The sequence below is a fragment of the Scleropages formosus genome, chromosome 9 (genome assembly GCF_900964775.1).
Source record: "Scleropages formosus chromosome 9, fSclFor1.1, whole genome shotgun sequence".
NCBI classification, from domain to species: Eukaryota; Metazoa; Chordata; class Actinopteri; order Osteoglossiformes; family Osteoglossidae; genus Scleropages; species Scleropages formosus.
The window spans coordinates 19518372-19537573 of NC_041814.1; the positions used below are offsets into that span (position 1 = coordinate 19518372).

A 19202-nucleotide genomic window follows, 5' to 3' on the forward strand; every position below is an offset into this window, starting at 1 on the left:
AGTAGTGTTTAGAACCATCACCTTGGAAAGCTGCATAAACAGGTAAATCATTGCAAAGAGTAGTTTAACATTGTAAGTCACTTTGGAGAAAAGCATCAGTTGAATTAATTATAATAATAGTGAACTTCAATTTCTACTCTATTCGGGGCTTGGTTTTAATTAAAAATGACAGAAATAGGGTTCATGCTGGTTTTCATGCCTAAGCTGCCAAGGAAATGTCCAACTACATAAACAGTTAAACAGACCTGAAGGTTTCATCATTCCCTTCATTCCAAAGCCCCACCTCCCACCACCTTTTCCTAGTGATTACTGAAAACATCTCCATGGCCCAGCACAGCACAAATCAGAGAGAGGGAATAAGAACAATGTCCTGCTACAGCTGCTGAGTCCTGTCCCCCTCTAGCCAATACCTACATCCATCATTCAGAGCACTAAAATCAGCAGCATTGCAGCTATTACAAACAAGCATCTCGCAGAGGGCCCAGGGCTCCAGCTATCCAGCACTGTCAAAGTGCTCTAACCACCTGGGCAGGGCCACTAATGGGCCCCCGAAGGGGACCACTGGACTCGTAATCGGACAGTAGGGTTTCACCTCCCATCCATCACAGCACTGCGAACCAAAAGTACATGTCAGCAACTCAGTAACCCACCCTATGTGATCATACCATAGTCACACAGTCCTCATGGTGAGAGAAGAGGAAACAAATTTCTCTTATACTACATTTGCTGCAGCAAATCAGACTGCTGCAACTATAATAAGATGGCACCACATATGACAGTATATTTGTATATGACAGTACATTTGGGGCACACTTCTGAACTGAAATTAACGCCTTCTCCATGCCCCTTTTAAGGGCCCATACATTTTAGGCACAAAAAGCCTCCCACAGCTCTTTCAGATTTTTCTAAACCAATTACTTCTTTGACCACCCAGGCAAAATTAGATTAGAGAGAGGATTAAAAATGAATGGGGAGATCCAGCCAGCTGTAACAGGGAGACAAGGAGCAAGGGGGAAAGCAATTAGGAGAAACCGTAGCTTGGTGCTGGTGAAGCCCTGGAGGAGGGAGGGGGTGGGTCACGGGTTCGGTAACAGGTTTCAGTGCATGGCTGTTGTTACCCACCCTGCCACAGCGCTGACTTGACATGTGACACAGCTTGTGGGCAGCAAGGCTGAGGGATTTTTTCCGAAGGCCCCTGGAGGCTCCTTGTCTGCCATCGGGTCGGAACGAAGCCCCAGCATCAAGGCAATCAGCAAGATGGGCTACTGTCATTCAATACAGGCCAATGTATATGGAAAAAAACAGCAGTTCGCGAGGAATACGTTACACGCAGCATACAGTGTGGGACCGTATTAATGAAGAGTCCGAGCCGCAGCTGGCATGGACCGCATGCACGCCGTTTGAACATTGGAGTACTTTTAGAAAGCCTGAAGTACACCGAAGAATTAAAAGTGCATCACTTATCCATGAAAGCCTTCACATTATTGGTCTATTTGCATTACATCTCATTATCTTCTGCCACAGGACACCGGCTGAAAACAAAGCTTTGTTGATATTGATCAAACTGTCATGCACAATTTAGATTCATCTACATTACAAATCCATGAAACCGTATTTGAGCAATAATATTTCATGACCTACGATAGCCCCCGTTCCCAAATTATTTAGCATTGTACTGTAGAGATTCGCAACTCTGGAAAAGACCAAAGATAACAGAGTATTCTTGTAAATTAGTCATTTAGCAGATGGGAACTTATAACACTTAACCATCTTTACTTGCTTAGTATCTGTATTTACTGTAAATGACTATCTGAATAACAGAAGTCAACAGTAACATTATTTCTACAGGACCTCAGAAGGCTGACCCTTCTGCCCCTGAAAAGCCAATGAAGACCTTGGAAGATCTGTGATTTGTGGTGTGTCAGTCTGTAGATGTACAGTTACCTTATGGTACACTCTGTAGTTCGGAAGTGGCTGAGCAGATTGCAAAGATGAGGCTGAGGTTTCGTTTCTGAGGTTTGAACACAGCTCAGTCTGCGTGGAGTTTCCTCCACATTTCAAAGATGTGTAGAAGAGGCAATGGTAAACCTCAGTTGACTGTGACTCCATGAGATTGAACTATCAGCTCTTCAGGCTAGACCATGTACACAGTGGGTTACTGCCCTCTCATAATAATTACATCCAGGACCCCCTGATCTCTGTTCTATAGCGGTGGTGAACAAGGTAAGTTTCCCTGGCTTACAAAAGTGCTTTGAGACCCTTAGAGAGAAGGTGTTGTGCAAAAGTAAGGATTACTGCTGCGATAATGCAACTGCCACCTTCCGAGGTGAAAAATAAATGAGCTGAGTGAAAGGCTAGCTGCATTATTCATGGCTGGGGATGGATAACTTGTTCTAAGGCACGGCGTGATTGGCAGGTCATCCCCTGCTGCCCAGGCCTCCTTTCATCAGCCTGCTTTGTGCAGCAGACCTGGCGAGATGGTTGTCCCCGACCGATGCCAAGTGGGACTCCCTCTGGTTGCTGTATTACCATGGGTGTATGTTGCAAATACAGCAACCAGAGGGAGGGTAACAGTAAAGCTTCATGTTGTACCTAAATAGGGTTCACACCCCTGTACATTATGGCTCCCTTTATTACTACTAGAACTGCAAAACTCTTCAGTTAATGCAGTCTTTATACAATTAACCAGAGGAGAAGGGTGGCATGGTGGCACAGCAAGTAGCACTGCTGTCTACACAGCACCTGTTTGGTGCAAGAAGACATGGGTTTGATCCCTGCTCAGTCTGTGTGGAGTTTACAGGTTTTCCCTGGGTCTGTGTGGGTTTCCTCCCATAGTCCAAAGACATGCTGGTCAGGTTCCCCATAGTGTGTGAGTGACACAGAGAATGTGTTCTACTGAGGTATGGATGAGTGACCCAGTGTAAGGAGTGTATCTAGCAGTGTAAATCACCTTGGTGAATAAGGTGTGTGGGGCTGATAACACTACACAGAGTTCATTGGAAGAAGCTTTGGAGAAAAGTGTCTGCTAAATATGTAAGTATGAGTGATAGCAATCATTTAAAGAGCTGCTAAAATACAGTGCTTTCCTAGCTCTATCTACTGAATATTAACCATTTGACCAGCTAACGACATTACTTACTAAGTTACTGCATTTAAAGCTTTTCTTCAAATGACTTACAATGTCAGGTCACTGATCTAGTAATTTTTACTGCAATGATTCAGAGTAAGCACTTTGATCAAGGGTGCTGAAGCAGAAGGAAGGAGTTGAACCTGGGTTTTTTTGATGCAAGGTGACAGCTCTAACCACTGTGCTACCCATTTTCCCACAATGGACTGTAGCAATGTACTGTGACCACTTCGAACTCAAACCACATACTGGTGGTATCTTTCCCTTAGCAACTACGTCAGGTCAGTACGTACTACGTGCCTCTTCTCTGTCAGTAGGGTTAACTGTTTCACATTCAGAGAATTCATATTTTGATTCCTTATATTTCCATTACAGAAATCTTGCACAGAGGGCCTCATTCACATTAATGACCATTAAAAATGCCAATGAACTCATCTTGTATGTGTCATCATATTCCTTTCACTTTTTTAAATGATGGATTTAAATAGCTCCTGTACCCTTGAGGGAGGTATTTAACCTCAATTACTTTGATCAAATTTGCATCAAAATGGTCTGTAGTGTAACACTGCCAGTTACGGATATGTCAGCAGAAATAAAAAGACACGTCAAGTATCTAGATGTAGAACAAGTACGTACAGGGAAAACTTACTAAACATAAATGTGACCTTGTGAAACAGAAGTATAGGTACATCTAATGACCCCTCGCAAGGGAACCTCTCTCTATCAAGCAGGGCAGGTTCTGCGAGGATAATTTTTAAAAATATTATTTCAATAGTTAAGACTCGATATTTCTTCTTTTGGCATGTTCTGAGCAGATTGACTAAAATGAACGAAACATTCATCCACACATACGATGTCTACAACCGCTTGTCCGGAGTGGGGTCGCGGCGAGCCGGAGCCTAACCCGGCAACACAGGGCGCAAGGCTGAGGGCGGAGGGGGCACACCCCGGATGGAGCGCCAGTCTGCCACAAGGCACCCCAAGCAGGACTTGAACCCCAGACTGGGAGAGCAGGACCCGGTCAAACCCACTGTGCCCCCCCACGTTCATCCCTCCGCTATCAATAACCACTTTTCCTATGTAAGGACCGGTGATCTGGAGCATAAGGTGCAAGACAAGGTACACATTGGATGGGATGCCAGTCCATCACATGGTTTAATCTGTAGCAAATTAGCATAAAACAGGCAAATATCTTCCGAAGCATTTGAGGATTAGTATAAAACGTCAATTCCTGCTCCTTGGAACTCCCCTCTAAGGCTTTGTTTTTGTTGAAGACCCAGTTTTAAACTACAGAACTGGTGCCATGGAGACATAGTGAAATGTAAAGGGTTTGCGTTGAGTATCCTAGACGCATCAAGACCCTCCCTTTCTGTACGAGTTCCGAAACACCTGGTTTTACCTTCCAAAGAGGAACCTTTGAAGACAGTCTGAGACGTTCCCTTGGATCTTTTCTTGCACCGCCCTTCCTACTGGCTTATCAATGAAGATGCAGAAGCATCTGCTACATTGATCTGCAGATAACAACACCACGGGGACTGGAAAAGTGGCATTTTCTCTAAAAACCATTAGAGCTAAGTGCATCCGCAGCCAGCCCTGTCTGACCGTTCAGAGAACAGACCATTTCCTTCAACCTGCCACAGGGGAAAGGGACGGGATAATTAAAATGCACGGTTGTGGTAAATATCACTGCTCCTCAGTGCTTTGCTGGGTGAGAGGCCCCCGTGGGCTATGACTAAACTTTAGTTGTTATTTCAAAGGGTTCACACCTTTCCAAGCTAGGAGGTCTTCCAGCAAATCACAGACCAGATGTCAAATTGCCATCATACAGCCGTATGCCTCCGAAAATCGAATACACATTAGTCATGTGTCCCTTAAGCCAAATAAAGAGCACAATGAACAGTATCTTCATTTTTCCTCAGATGCAAATGAGCACTGGTCTCTTGCACATGCAGACCTTTCCAGGAACTCCACTGATGCTGGAATTCCAGGGACAGGTCAGTCAATTAGCTGTTGAAATGCCCACAGCGCTGCTCTTACGCACTTTCCTCGGCATCCACTGCGTTTCAGTGGCGGCCCTCTCCTTCTATTGGTCAATGCATGCATGCACACGCACACATACACACATGCACGCACGCACGACCTGTATATTTATATATATATATACACATACTTTTCCCATGTCTTCCAACTCACATTCTTTCAGTGACACTACTTGCTGTCTGTACCTGTACTCCCCTCATACACACACACATACACACACAAAATTTCCTTTCATTGGTCAGTGTTTAAATCTTGCACAGGCACATGTACTCTCCCGCTTGCTTCCTCATCCTTGTACGGTGATGAGGCACGAGTACAGTGTATCTACTGGCACTGTCCCATAATGTTTGGAGGACAGCAGGGTTAGTCTGACTTACTTACCACTGGTGCATCCATTGAAAATTTAAGAAAGTCGCACACCTCTTACACCTCAAGCCAGAGCAGAAACAAAGTGATGCAGGGTCTGATAAACAAGCAAGAATCACGTAAATACACTAGGGTTTTGGTGCAGTGGAAGGAAGCAATTCTGGCTCTACATTTCCACTTGCAGCACTTTAACCTTCCTAAGTGCTTCCCTCACTTAGCAAAGGTCACATGTCCACCAGAAAGGGTCTCATGGGTCACAGCGCTGTGCAAAAGAAAACGCATCTCATAATGCAATTAAAAGCCACAAAAAAGAGAGGAAAAAAATGCAATTAAAACAAAAACTATACCCTATGGATACTGGGAGCTGCTTCAACATTGAGCAGAAAAACCAATTAGTTCTCAGAACAATAAATGTTCTTACAATAGTGAAATTATTTCCACAACGTTTCACTGATAAACCGACATTAACCAATATTATATGATGCCATATAGATGGGTGAAGTACATATTATTGGCTGAGCACAGTACCTTATACATTACAGCCCTTCTTGGACTTAAACTGTCAGGCTAACTTGCGTACTAATGACCATCCTCCACACAGACCATCCACTTTCCACTACGTCTTTATCCAGCAGGCCATTCGCTCTGTGCCTTGGCTTCTGCACATTTACAGCCTGTGTGCTCGCCCCCCCCCACACACACACACACACACACACACACAATTAAAAACGTGTGCACAGCAGGATTTTTACAGATTATTGACACATCAGAAATGTAAACAATCGCGTAACGCATAAAGAATATAACTGTGTGTGATTATATTAACAGTAAACAGTGGAGCTGTAACAATATGAGACACTGCTGTAATACAAACAAAGACACACCGTGCTGGGTGGCAACAGAACAGGGATGCCCCATAGCTTTCAGATCAGAAACATTTTCTGCACCCTGCAGTCTGCATCTCTCGTCTCCTACAGCGGGATCCTTCCAGACAAAGTGCAGGTGCCATGGTGTGTGTGTGCGTGTGCGTGTGTTTGTGCGTGTGTGCGTGTGTGTGTGTTTGTGCGTGTGTGCGTGTGTACGTGCATGCCTGCACTGGTGCCTGCCCGTCTGATACACATTCAGGGACCTAAACATCCAATTACTGGGCTGTTACTCAGAGCAAACTTCCGCCTTACAATGCCGTGCCAGCAGCTCCCCGCAGGACCTGCCTGGGGTGAACAGGAACCCAGATCTGTCGCTGAGGGGCACAGAGATTTTCGATAACTACATTGTGACATTGACTGCATGCAGTTGCGAGCTTAAACAAGACCAAGCAACAAACTTTCAGTAGCCAATGATTGAGCTTAAGTGCCACCCTTTCTGTGGTCTTTACACCTTTACTAAAAGGGCTTCTGGGCTCAGAGCGAGCAAACTGTGAGGTCTGTGTTCCAGCTGTCTGCACATTTGCAGACATTGTGTGTGCAATGTATGTACTGGGGTGGGGATCCCTGCTCCTTGTGGGCTACTGCTGAGCCTTTTAATCTGCCTTGACAGGGTTCTTAACCCTTAAACGACCAAATACTACAGCACTGATAAAGGCAGCAGCACAATGGTGGGATTGGTGGCACTGGAGCCTCACATCTCCTTAGATGTGGGTTTGGGCATAGGTTCAAATCCAGGTCGGTCTGTGTGGAGTTTGTAATGATTTCCCCATGTTAATGTGGGTTTCCTCCCACAGTCCGAAAACATGTGTTTCAGGTGACTTGTTTGTTCTAAATTGTTCTAAGTGTGTATGCAGAAAAGCCTTCTAGTGGACAGTGGTCCCATCTAGGTTGTCTCAAGCCCTATGCTTTCAGGCTAGGCTCTGGATCAATGCAACTGTGCATTGGAAAAGCAGTTGTTGGTAATGGATGGATCCATGAACCTTCATAAAATTATTTATTCAGTTCTGCTCAGTCACATAAATAAAGTTAGATGAGCAATTACACAGTTTTTCTAAAGTCCTGCTTGGTTTAACACAACTGGAAAATGACAGCAAGTTAGTGTACTTGCCCGTTCAGTTTAACATGACATGAATCGTGCCGTGCATTCAGTCCAAGTCTCAATCAAGGATGAGCAATTAGGAGCCCAGCTGGAATGAGAATCATTGCAGACTGTGGCCGTAAAGACCAGAGGTCCCTCAAACATGGTTATAAAGCATCTCCACTCAGACTGAAGCACACTGGTGTGAAGAGTCGACTCTGGTAATCACAAATTCCTAAATAACCCAGGAATTTGCTCTGAGCACGTGGCAGGTTGCCTGATGCTGTTTACAGCCCACTGTGTCAACGCTCAAAACACAGCCTGGGAAGAAATGCCAAACACCCAGCCACTCTGGCTCTCTGTTCCAACTGCCATCCTTGGAGGGGGTGGTGTTGGTCCGATCCCCCCAAAGCCTCCCACCAGGGACAATGGGGAACCCCTCTGGCAAAGAGTTCGAGTGGAGCATTAATCTCAGAGATACAAACAGTGGTCCATACACAGCTGCTGGAAACACAAACATGCCATCCAGGCCCATGCACTTCCTGTCCACATGAAGCATTGACGTCCGCTCTTCTTACTCGAAGGCAGTACAGCTGAAACACCAGCCTCAGCCACTAAGATGGAACTGTGAGTAAGACCTGTGTGTCTGAAACAACTCAATGGATCTGCAGAAAACCCCCCACTACGTTGGGCTCCCAGATGCCAAAATCCAAAAAGACCATCTGTGGTACCCCATCTGGTCATGCACAGTTCTGCCTTACCTTCTCTGATCGGATATGGGTCCTTCCACAGCAGAGCAGAGCACAGCACAGCATTCGCGCACATACTGAATAACTGTATATGAACAGTTTGAACTGTTTACTAACACTGACCCACGGGTCCTTCATCTTAGTTGTGCCAAATCAGCCATTTCTGCATTCTTTGTACAGCTGGCTCCTTGCAACTGGAAGCTGTTGGAAGGCCGAGGGTTCATAAGTTCTTACGCCCTGCTGTGCTGCATCAGAGAGATTGGGCATGTATAGGGACACACAGTACAATGAGACACAGAAAGGAAGAGAAAGTGCAGAGGCAGACAATTGTGAAGCACTTCATACCAATTCAAAAGAACAAGAAGTGCTTCCTCCCACAGTCCAAAGACAAGTGTTCCAGGTGAACGGGGGACTAAATTCTCTTTGGTGTGCATATTTGTGAGTGAAAGGGTGTGTGTAACTACCTGTTCCCGATGTATCCTGATAGCCTCTGGACCACTGTGATTCTATGTTGAACAAGCGATTTTTGATAATGAATGGACACACTGAAAAAAAGAGTGAGAGAAGCTGTTGCTGTGGGAAGACCAAGCTCTGCTCTGTTGTGCCCTGTACCAGTCAGGTTACTTCACACCTCTTCTCCAACTTGAACACTTTGCAGGGTACACTGTGTCTATTTTTCATGCTATACAATCATAACACCTGATTATACCTCACGCAGTCATCGACTTCTGTGAGCTGGTGACCCTCCGCCGATCAGAATCAGGTGGCTGTCGTTGTCCTCGAGGTTACAATCAATATGTCACGGAGATAAACTGTCCCTAACCATAAGGGAAACAAACACACAGCCTGATCGCATATACTGAACCTGGTCAAAGCACACAAGGCATCAATAGCAACGATAATAAATTTTACAGCTGGGGGACTGTAGCTTGGAGGGCAAACACTGCAGTAAAATGTTCCCTGTCAAGAAAGATAATACACTAAATTGGCTTTGCTTTGTACTGCCTGCTTGTGCTAAAAGCAGCTGAACAGGCTGAAGAAACACTCAGAGCCCCACATGCCAAGGAGTGGGGTGAAGTCTGCCACCAGGGACCCCCAAAGGAAGCTCCAGGAGAGCGGAGAGCAGCAGGCGAAGCAGCGATCGGCCACGGGTGTCCCTCGTCGAGGCTGGAGGCATTGCAGCCGGGGCGCTCCCAGATGGTTTATCAGAAAGAAAACAAACGCGGGCGCGGGTTTCGCTGCAGAGCACCACGGCACACCAGCGCCTCATTAAACATCTAAAAAACAATCTGGCATTTCCCGTGGAGAGGTCAGGGAGAAGCAGCCGCTGCTCCTCACAAGAGCACTGCTACCGGAGGGCTAGGGTTGAGAGTGAAAACATTTTTCCCTTTTGTTTTACCAATATACCGCTTATGGTACTTACTCCCAATATTGGAGCATTTGTACTCTCTTAGCAATCACATTTCAACGAACAAAAAATTTGCAGATACCCTGTTTGGACCTCCAAAATAAATTTATTGTATGTACATATATCTAAATACATTACATACAGTAATTGCAAGACAGTTATTTTATCATGGCTTTTTTCCAGTAGTCATCTGGCCCGTTTGCTTTGAAAAGAACTGCTTGATGATGATATCAATGTCACTTTCATATGGTATGTAAAGCACAAGTCATGCACAAATAAGGTCACATTTCTGTTTGGCACCACACTGTAGAAATCATTGATAGCGAGCCAACACCGCTAAAAAATATCATTATATTTGGGCAGCACAGTGGCACAGCAAGTAGTACTGGTGCCTCACAGCTCCTGAGCTGTGGGTTCAGATATGGGTGCAAATCTCACTCTCTTTCTATGGATTTGCATTGGTTTCCTCTCAGAGTCCAAAGTTTGTGTTTTGTGTGACATGGTGACTGAATTGCCTGTAGTGTGTGTGTGATTGCCCTGCAATGGACAGGTGTCCTGTCCAGTGTACTCTGCCTCATGTCCTATGCTTCTGGGAAAAACAGTTATGGAAATGTGATGGATGGATGGATGGATGGATGGATGTTATGAGCAGTTAGTATAAGCGATTAAAAAAAAAAAAAACTCTGGCTGATCAAGTTGATTTTTATATGAGTTCTGAGCTGGAAAATGTTCTTAAAATGTTTATTTTATCTTATTAGGAAAACTTAATTTTCTCCATTATTGACAACACAAAACAGTCCTGCAAGTCTTCTTCTGACTTATCGGGCTGCTGTAACACACTTCTGGCTAGATTCTACCAGAGTGGCAACATTTAATTAAGTATATACTGTATATTTTTAAGGGGGTGCGGTGGCGCAGTGGGTTGGACCACAGTCCTGCTCTCCGGTGGGTCTGGGGTTCGAGTCCCGCTTGGGGTGCCTTGCGACGGACTGGCGTCCCGTCCTGGGTGTGTCCCCTCCCCCTCCAGCCTTACGCCCTGAGTTGCTGGGTTAGGCTCCGGTTCCCCGTGACCCCGTATGGGACAAGCGGTTCTGAAAATGTGTGTGTGTGTGTGTGTGTGTGTGTGTGTATTTTTAATATAATTATGCAAAAAATTAACAAGAATATACTCTATATTCCTTTAAATGTACTGCTTTTTTGTGCTGCTTTTTGCACTTCCTTTATGGCTTTTTTCACCACAATGGCTGTGTAAGTCACTCTAAATCAACGCTTAAGCTAAATGGGGGGGGAAGAAAAATGTTAATTAAAAGTAAAATATAAATGCAATTTGCATTTGGCTGGAAGCTGAGAGGCTCACAAATGAGGTCACAACACACCGTAACAGTGCATGAAAATGGACTAATAATCATTAGTGAAACAACCCCTTCTCATTTACTCGGTGACTGGCAGATCAGAAAGCCATACTGTAAGTTTCCCCGTCTGGCACAACTCATCTCTCCAGCTTCAGAGCTAGACTCCTCACAGATAAACTAGAATGAACAGCATATACTAACAAATCATTTTGTACACATTAAATATTAACTTTTTTTCATTAAAGCAAACACTTTTTTAGGCTTTCTCTAATCATTTTTAATGAGATGTAGCAAACTGATTAAAGAGGGGCCCACCTAACACGGGTGAAATAACTGAAGTGCTGCTGCCCGAGGTACATGTTTGGTGGTAGCTCCAAAATCAATTTGGGGTGGGTTCAGTTTGTATGTTCTTCTCATGTTTATGTTGATGTAATGCACGCGTTGTATTTATCTTTGTGATGTTCGTCGCAAAATTAATAAATGTACATGTAAATGTTTGCAACAATGCATAATACACAGACGAAAACAACGATAAACCACTTCCATTCGCTGCCTTACCACAAAAAACCTGCCGAATTGTCACAATGAATTGAATTCGACTCAACAGCAATTACCTTCCCTCCTACCTAATTTAATTAATTAATGGATGGAACTTTCTTCATCGCACATGGAAATTCTTTTGGATACAGGATACTTTACTTCCAGTGTGAGTTCTAATCTGAGTCGATCCAGTACACATCAGGTTGCTTTCCTGGTTGTCCATGGTGTCCTTAAAAATCTACCGAGAAGCCACGGTTCAAAAGAGTCTGTTTTTCCTATCCTGTTTTATGAAGTCCAATTTATATAGTTCATATTCATACAGTGTTATTAAAAATGCCATTGCTGCAGCCAATCTATTCTTTATTTTGGTGGATGCACACAGCATACAAACACTTAACTCGTTGTGTATTATGGCATTCAGATACATCCACCAAACCATTTCCCATGCTTCCAAGATTTAGTCTAATGTATGAAGATTATTCGTTATATTTTCACTTTTTTAATTTTACATAACCAAAACACATTCTCATAACCCTTTTCATTGAGCATGACCTATGCTATCAAGTGCTTTTCTGACTTTAAAGACAAGTTTCAGTTGTGGTTCCTGAACAAACAGGTTCTCCACTTCCACTTTCACCAACACAACCAAGGAGGATGAGGAAGGAACCACATCAGTAACCACCTTAGAGCCGAAGGAGATCAGATCATTTCTATATTCAAAACAGCAGACAGATCCATTTACATAAGGCCTGCCATTTGCTTTGGGAACATAAAGCTGGGAGACAGTCAGCCAAGTAATTTACCTACTGCACAAATGCAAAAGCATGATTTACTGCCTTCTGTCTGTTGCCCAAACAGAATTCCCCAACATGTGTCCACATCTTGCGCCGCCTGTTATATCAAGTCATTACATTGTTTACATTTAGCCTGCAGTGCCTGCCGTGCCTGCAAACACCGCGGCACATGGGCCAGCACAGTACATTGGCCGATTAATGAAGCAGGTGCCCGTTGGCAGCGGGAACGAAAAGCCAGGCCGAGTCCATCACCGCAGCACATAACTTGTGAGTCCGACACCCGCTGCTACTGCAGACATCAGGCTCACTTGTGCATGGTGGGCTGCTTGCGTCAGCAGAAACATGCTCACCCATCACTGCTGGCTGTTTTTACGTTTGTTCCCGGGGCTGTCCAAAGTTGCCAGAGAATGAGCGCAGGCCACAGAGGAGCTGCCATCAACTCTAAGCAGCTGGTAAAGAAGGGGGGCAGCCCTAGTGAGAGCCCCGGAAGCCGATAAATGCTAATCACCACATTAGCAGGATGAGACTGATGTCTCCCCCACCAAGACGTGCAGGTTCCACTTCCGGAATTCCTGTTCTTCAGACCTATAAACCAAACAAGAAAGACCCTGCCACCATTTCACCGCAACCTAGCGTTAACACACTTTGCCAAAAAAGGGCACACAGTGGCTCTTTGATTGGCATCAAGGTAAAAACCACAGTGTGAGTGAATGAGGTGGAATCAATAACCACAGACAGAGCCAGGAGCCATAGTTCTTTTGTGAGTGAAACGCTACAACATGAACCAGATGTTGAGCTTTCCATCACCAAATTACCAGGCAATGCCAGCATACTCCAAGGAAAGAATTTTTGGTAGGGTCATAAGACAGAGTCTGTGAGGGCTAGTGAAATCAAGCAGCAGGTGCACCCCGGGTAATAATAGCTCTGAATATAAAATGGACTGAGACATGAGTGCTTAAAGAGCACGTTCCTAATTTTCCACATGATGTCCCTTCGCAAGATTTGTGTGTCATTACATTGGATACATTTAAAATCACTGTTTGCTGCAAAGTTCTTCTTTTTGGGTAGTAGTAAACACTGAATAACACACATAATGTGCACATGTTGCTGAGCAGGGTTTGGGTCATGTGACCATTTCAGCATGGCTCCGATCCCAGCTCAGGCTGTGTGAAGTTTGTATGTTCACGCGTACATCCTCTGGGTGCTCCGGTTTTCTCCCACAGTTCAAAGGCATGTGCCTCAGGCAGATTGGTGACTATAAATAACCCATAGTACGTATGCATGTATAGTTCTGTGCTCTGCTATAGAGAAAATGGAGCAGTCTATTAGGCATTGTAAGTCTCCATGGTGTCAGCTCAAAATTAGTGAGTAATCATGGTAAGTTGCTTTCAAGAGAACTGTCTGCTAAATTATAAAATGCAAATGTCTCTCACAACTCAGCTGTCAAAATCTAAACAAAGAGGCAGTAAACCTGACAAACCTGTAAATTCAAAGAAAATTGTGAATTCAAAGAAATGCCTTGAAAGCTTAGGGGTATTTAAGAAAACTCCTTGTAAAAAGAAATTCTCATAATTCAAATGGTTATATCTCAGAGTATGACCAACTTACAAATACTGTACACTTAGAGCTTCCCATGGCTAAGAAAAGTTCTTCATTTTTTGTAATTCTTCCAATACTCTTGTTTCATCAGTTCAATGAATAATTGTTTGTTTCTAATTTCTAATACAATCTATTATTCTATTTTTGCTTCAAACTCCATTAAGTAATGCAACAATACCTGCTGTAAAGCATCATCACAGAAAGTTGAAAATGAGGTAACCAAGTTAAACAGAAAAAGTACTGCATTTGAATCACCTACCATTTTCTCTGTTTCCAGTACAAGTGGTCCCCGACTTACGATGGGGTTACCTTCCACGAAACCCATCGCAAGTTGAAAATGCATTTAATACACCTAATCCAGACCTCTGCGTGACAGACTAGGAGATGCAGATGGCTGCAGCTACCCAGCAGACAGAGTATCACACAGCATATCGCTTGCCAGAGGGGAAAAAAAAAAATCAAAATTCAAAGTACCAGTTTTCTACTGAACATCTATCGCCATCTCACCATCGTAAAGTTAAAAAAATTATAAGTCAAGGAGCATTTGTACAAAGAAAAAAGAAGGACTACATACATGGCAAATTGCTCTTATGAGGGTTGAATTCCATCTCATTTGCTTCCTGTACTGAAAGTTGACATTAAAATGTACCGTTTCACCCTGCCTCTTCAGTACAGAATAACTAAGAAGATGTAGAACACATTGTGAGGTGTTTTGTAGACTTTTCACATGTTTTAAAAAAAAAAACATCTGGAAATTAATGCCAAGGCTAACTCAACATTTATTGCATGGTAAACATGGATAGTTTTAGTCCCTTTCAGGTCACTTCAGAAATGCATCATTAACACTAAACGGTTAAAACAGGCAAAACAAATCAAACAAAACAACCTGCAGTACTGACTGGGTTAGGAGGTAAAAGAACCATGGTGGGATGGCATTAAACTTGACAGATAGCTCACTGGTGTCTGCCTTGTGCCAGTTATTGCTGCTAACAAAGACCAGCTGCCTCTAATTAAGCAATTAAGACTTATATGGGGAAGCTTGTCTGAGAGCTGAAAGAACATGTTGGGGAAGAGTAAATAAAGACAATGCAGGGTCCTAGATGTTGGACATAGCTGTGTAATTTTTTTTTTTTTAAAAATATTCTGTTTTCATATCACTGGTTCAATTTTGTAAACATTTATAGGAAGTCCAGATGTTGAAAAGGGTGATGTTCCCCTTTAAGGAAATGAAGGAAAATCTTTCACATTTCATTGGTCATAATTCCTCACTTATCGGTTCAAGCAAATGAGGAAACAGTAATATGTAGACTGTTAGAGCTCACATCCTTCTACAGCAGATCGTGGACCTTGAGAAAAAGTAAACCAGCAGAAGAGGAAGAAAAACATGGCCACTCCTTGTTCCAATAACACAGTTATTTATGTGGACATAGAAGTAAATACGTAATTGTGTATGAGAACTCAGTGTACCTTTCTTCAGGGTTACCAAACAGGCAAGTAACAATTCAGCCTACCCCCTGGGTTGCCTTGGGGGTCCTGTCGGAACCAGGAGAGCTCTCATCGGTACGACAGGTGGCGCGTGAGCAGCTGCAGCAAATAGACAAAGGCAACTCATCGCTCCACCCCCAGGAGCCCATACAGAGGCACCAGGAGTTGATATGGGCAATTTGTGAAGGTCACGTGCAATTTTTGCTAAGGACACATGATCTCCAAGGGATGGATGAGTGACACGTCATCACTGAGCAGCACGAGATGCTTAGGGGGTGCAGATGCAACACGTCATTGTACTTTTTATTCCATGACGCTTTTATCCATGGACACATTGCCAACTCCTGAGTGTCACCTCTCCACCACTCGGCGTCTCACATGCAGTCTGGACAACTGAGCTATGCCGTCGCAGATGATCACTTTCTGTTGGCCTTCAAAATACAACATGATGAAATTTGTTTTTTTGTGCATTATTACCTTCAGTCATGGGACAGCCACACACAAATGATGATTAAAACACAGCAAGGAATCTGCTCCATTACAGCAAACTTACGTCTTACTAATTTTCATATTTTGTCCACTACCCCAGAAATGGTGGCAGACATGAGGCATTCAAACAGCAGCTTCCAAAAAAAAATCTGTCAGCTGAGGCCTAGGCTACCCTAGCAACGCAGATAACATTGCTTGATTGGTTCAAGTGTCCTTGGTACGGCTGCTCTTGCTATAAAAGGCATTTATTTGGGCTCACAACATCCCCTGGCACTGAACACAGGAACACTGAGCAGTACAGCATCGGTGGTAGTGTGGACTGCACACTTCATCAGCCATGAAGACTAACAACCATGAGTCATCATTATGTTGCTTCTGTCAGGTACTGGAATATTGTACACATACTGTACATACACACATCAGTTAATGGTTAGTGCCTTTCTGGCTTTGTTGTAAAAATGATTAGATCTTATATGTGTGAACAAGGATGTTTACAAACAGTGGAAACTAATTTGTTCAAGTAGGCTAAAGAGCAACTGCAGACCCATCAAGAAATGGCAAACTACAATGTGAGATGGCACCAAATTGTTATCATAAGGTTTACAGTTAATTCTTTGGGGTTAGGGTTCTTACAAACCACTCCCGATGTTAGCGCTGTGCAGATGGAATGGGTAAAACCAACCTCTGTGACTGACAGAGTAAAAGAATGTGCTCTGCTGTGACTTGTAATGATTCATTTGAACCCAAGACCTTTAGCTAGGCAGCGATGTTCAACCCCAGCAGGAGAAGGCGTCCTACCGTCCTTCCTGTAGAGGGTGAGCTCCACCTTGCGCTCTTCAGAGCCCAGCAGCGCCTGGGCCATCTGCGCGACGGCCAGCCGCTTGGTTCGTGGGCCATACAGGAAGCTGCAGGTGCATGGCTTCTGCATGACCTCCGAGCGTGTGTAGCCGCACATGGCGCAGAAAGCGTCGTTGCAGAAGATGATGGCACAGTTCTCCGCACGTGCGTTGGCAATGACAAATTTGCGACCTGTTGTAGTGGGGTTGGAGACAGAGGACAAAGTCAGGGGGTGTGTAGTTGTCTCAAACATCATAATGCTTCAGGCAGCTGAACTCATAAGAGCCTATTTTATTTATTTAGGTGAGACTTTTCTCCGAAACAACTTGTACTAATGGCTTTGTATACTAAACTTCTGGCAGTTATTCACCTATTTACAGAGATGGGTAATTTTTTTCTGGAGTTATTCATAAGTACCCTTATCAAGGGTACGACTACTAAACGACTATGCAACCGCTTCCCGCTTCATATCGGACATCGAAAAAGCCTCAGTTGTGTACAGATGGGCCATTTAAAAGACACACTTGACAGTGGACATGGCAGAGATCAGTGAAGAAAATTTTCAAATGTGCAGCGTTCAGACCAGCCACTTCACTTTTTAGTAAAATTATCAAATTTTACAAAAGGTCACATCAAAACATGTGTTATCAGTACAACTACAGGGACCTTGGCAGTTTCTGCTTAGTATTCTGTTACTTTTTGTTGCTTATCGCCCAAACCGTATGGAAGTAGTCAAAGGTTTGAGCACACGCTTGGGCAACACTTATAGGGGACAAACTGGTCAGAGGAAAGCAAAGCAACCAACAAGTGTCCTTCATCTCTTCAAATGCTGCAAAAGAGCTGGCAAAATGAGTCAGGTCTTTCCCTGATCAAACTTGTTAATCGAACGCCTTGTGAATAAAAACTAGTTTCCAGAGAACACAATCACACTTTTGACTGGTACCGCGCATGTTTGCACTTAAAAGCGCGAGGACTTAATCTCCCAAACTGCACCTCCCTGGTGTCCTTCGTCTACCTGCCCAGAGAGAAACACAGATTCACACTGCATACAGACTTTCATAGATCCACAAATACCAAACTCTTACAGAAAACATTAGGCGAGGACTTGCATACTATCGTACTGATTTTCATTTAGAACCATTTTAATGACTGCCAGTCGGCCGATGTAAACATATTAGTCTATCGCACAGTTTTCAAACTGCTCTCCGAGGGTCTCATTTAGAAAATGTTTTTTGCCAGATGAATCAAAAGGAGCTGCTGATAGCTCCTTTAAGCGACATGCACATCAGACACACAGGAAACGCAATGAATCCCTGGCTGTAATGAGAAAAAAAACTGCCTAATGGGTACAGTGTTTTATGTCAGAAGGCAATAATACATCCTACAGGGAAGACAGAGGTCACTGGTTCTCAGAGGAAGAGAGGCACTTTCCACCCTTTGTACTTTTGCCAGTCTAAACCATGTAAAGCACACTGTTGAACATTGTTAACAAGTCATTGCAACTGTAAGTGCAGCAGTGCCACATGGCTCCTTAACATCTATTAATATGAAACTCAACACATTTGCAATATCCTTGCCATTTTTGGTCATCTTTACGGGACCGCTTTGCCACTGTCAAGGACTCACATGACAAAAAAAAGTCTCGGTAAAACACTTTTTGAATTTGTTTAGGTAAAAGCATTCATCCCTTAATTTTGCTGGAACTCTGAGTGCATTCAAAACGATTATTCTTCAAAGAGGCATCATTCTGGACCGCATCTGCTTTGATTCCCATCGAGAATACAGCACTCTCAGAGCTGAACACAGTCAAACTTAACTGCAAAACTGGGGTTTCATGAAGCACGACTTAAATAATTTGAATAAGCTCTGTCACTCCTTACAAATCATGTGTTATTTTTTTAGCAGACATCTTTGTCTAAGGTGACTTATTAGGTTTGCACACTGAACTACCTATAGTTATTTAACCATTTATACAACTACTTAATTCTTATTGTGTCAATTCAAGATAAGCATGGGCTACTACACAGATGTGAGGATTCACACCCTGGTCCTTTGGTTGCAAGGTAACAGCTCTATCCACTATGCCACCTGCTGCCCAGTATAATCACTACGTTTTGAACGGGCACAGGTGTTAGACACTGCAAGCAACTATCTTACCTATAGTGTTCAGCTTCGGTTAAATAAGTTAACTACTGAAGGCCAAAGCAGGAGATGATGCGTTACTGGCATCAGCTGTCAAGCGAAACATTTACGGGATGATTCTATTATTACAGATTAGTGTGTGCTCCTGAGCCTAAGGCAGGAGTCTGTTCAGCATCGGAGACCCTCACTCCAAACACTCTGAATGCTGATGGACCACGGGACCACAGCGTGTTGTTGTCTGTCCCCAAGGCCTGAACACCCAGCAACAAC

The 19202-nt window shown here is 43.8% G+C and overlaps 1 protein-coding gene across 1 annotated transcript in view; it reads right to left on the reverse strand.

Annotated features, from left to right (window-relative positions):
• The window catches only part of kcnh2b (potassium voltage-gated channel, subfamily H (eag-related), member 2b), a 142774-nt gene that overhangs the window by 114893 nt on the left and 8679 nt on the right, over positions 1 to 19202 (reverse strand). The window contains exon 2 of the mRNA XM_029255017.1: positions 16752 to 16982. Coding sequence (XP_029110850.1) covers positions 16752 to 16982 — 231 coding nt within the window. The remainder of the gene's footprint in view (positions 1 to 16751; positions 16983 to 19202) is intronic.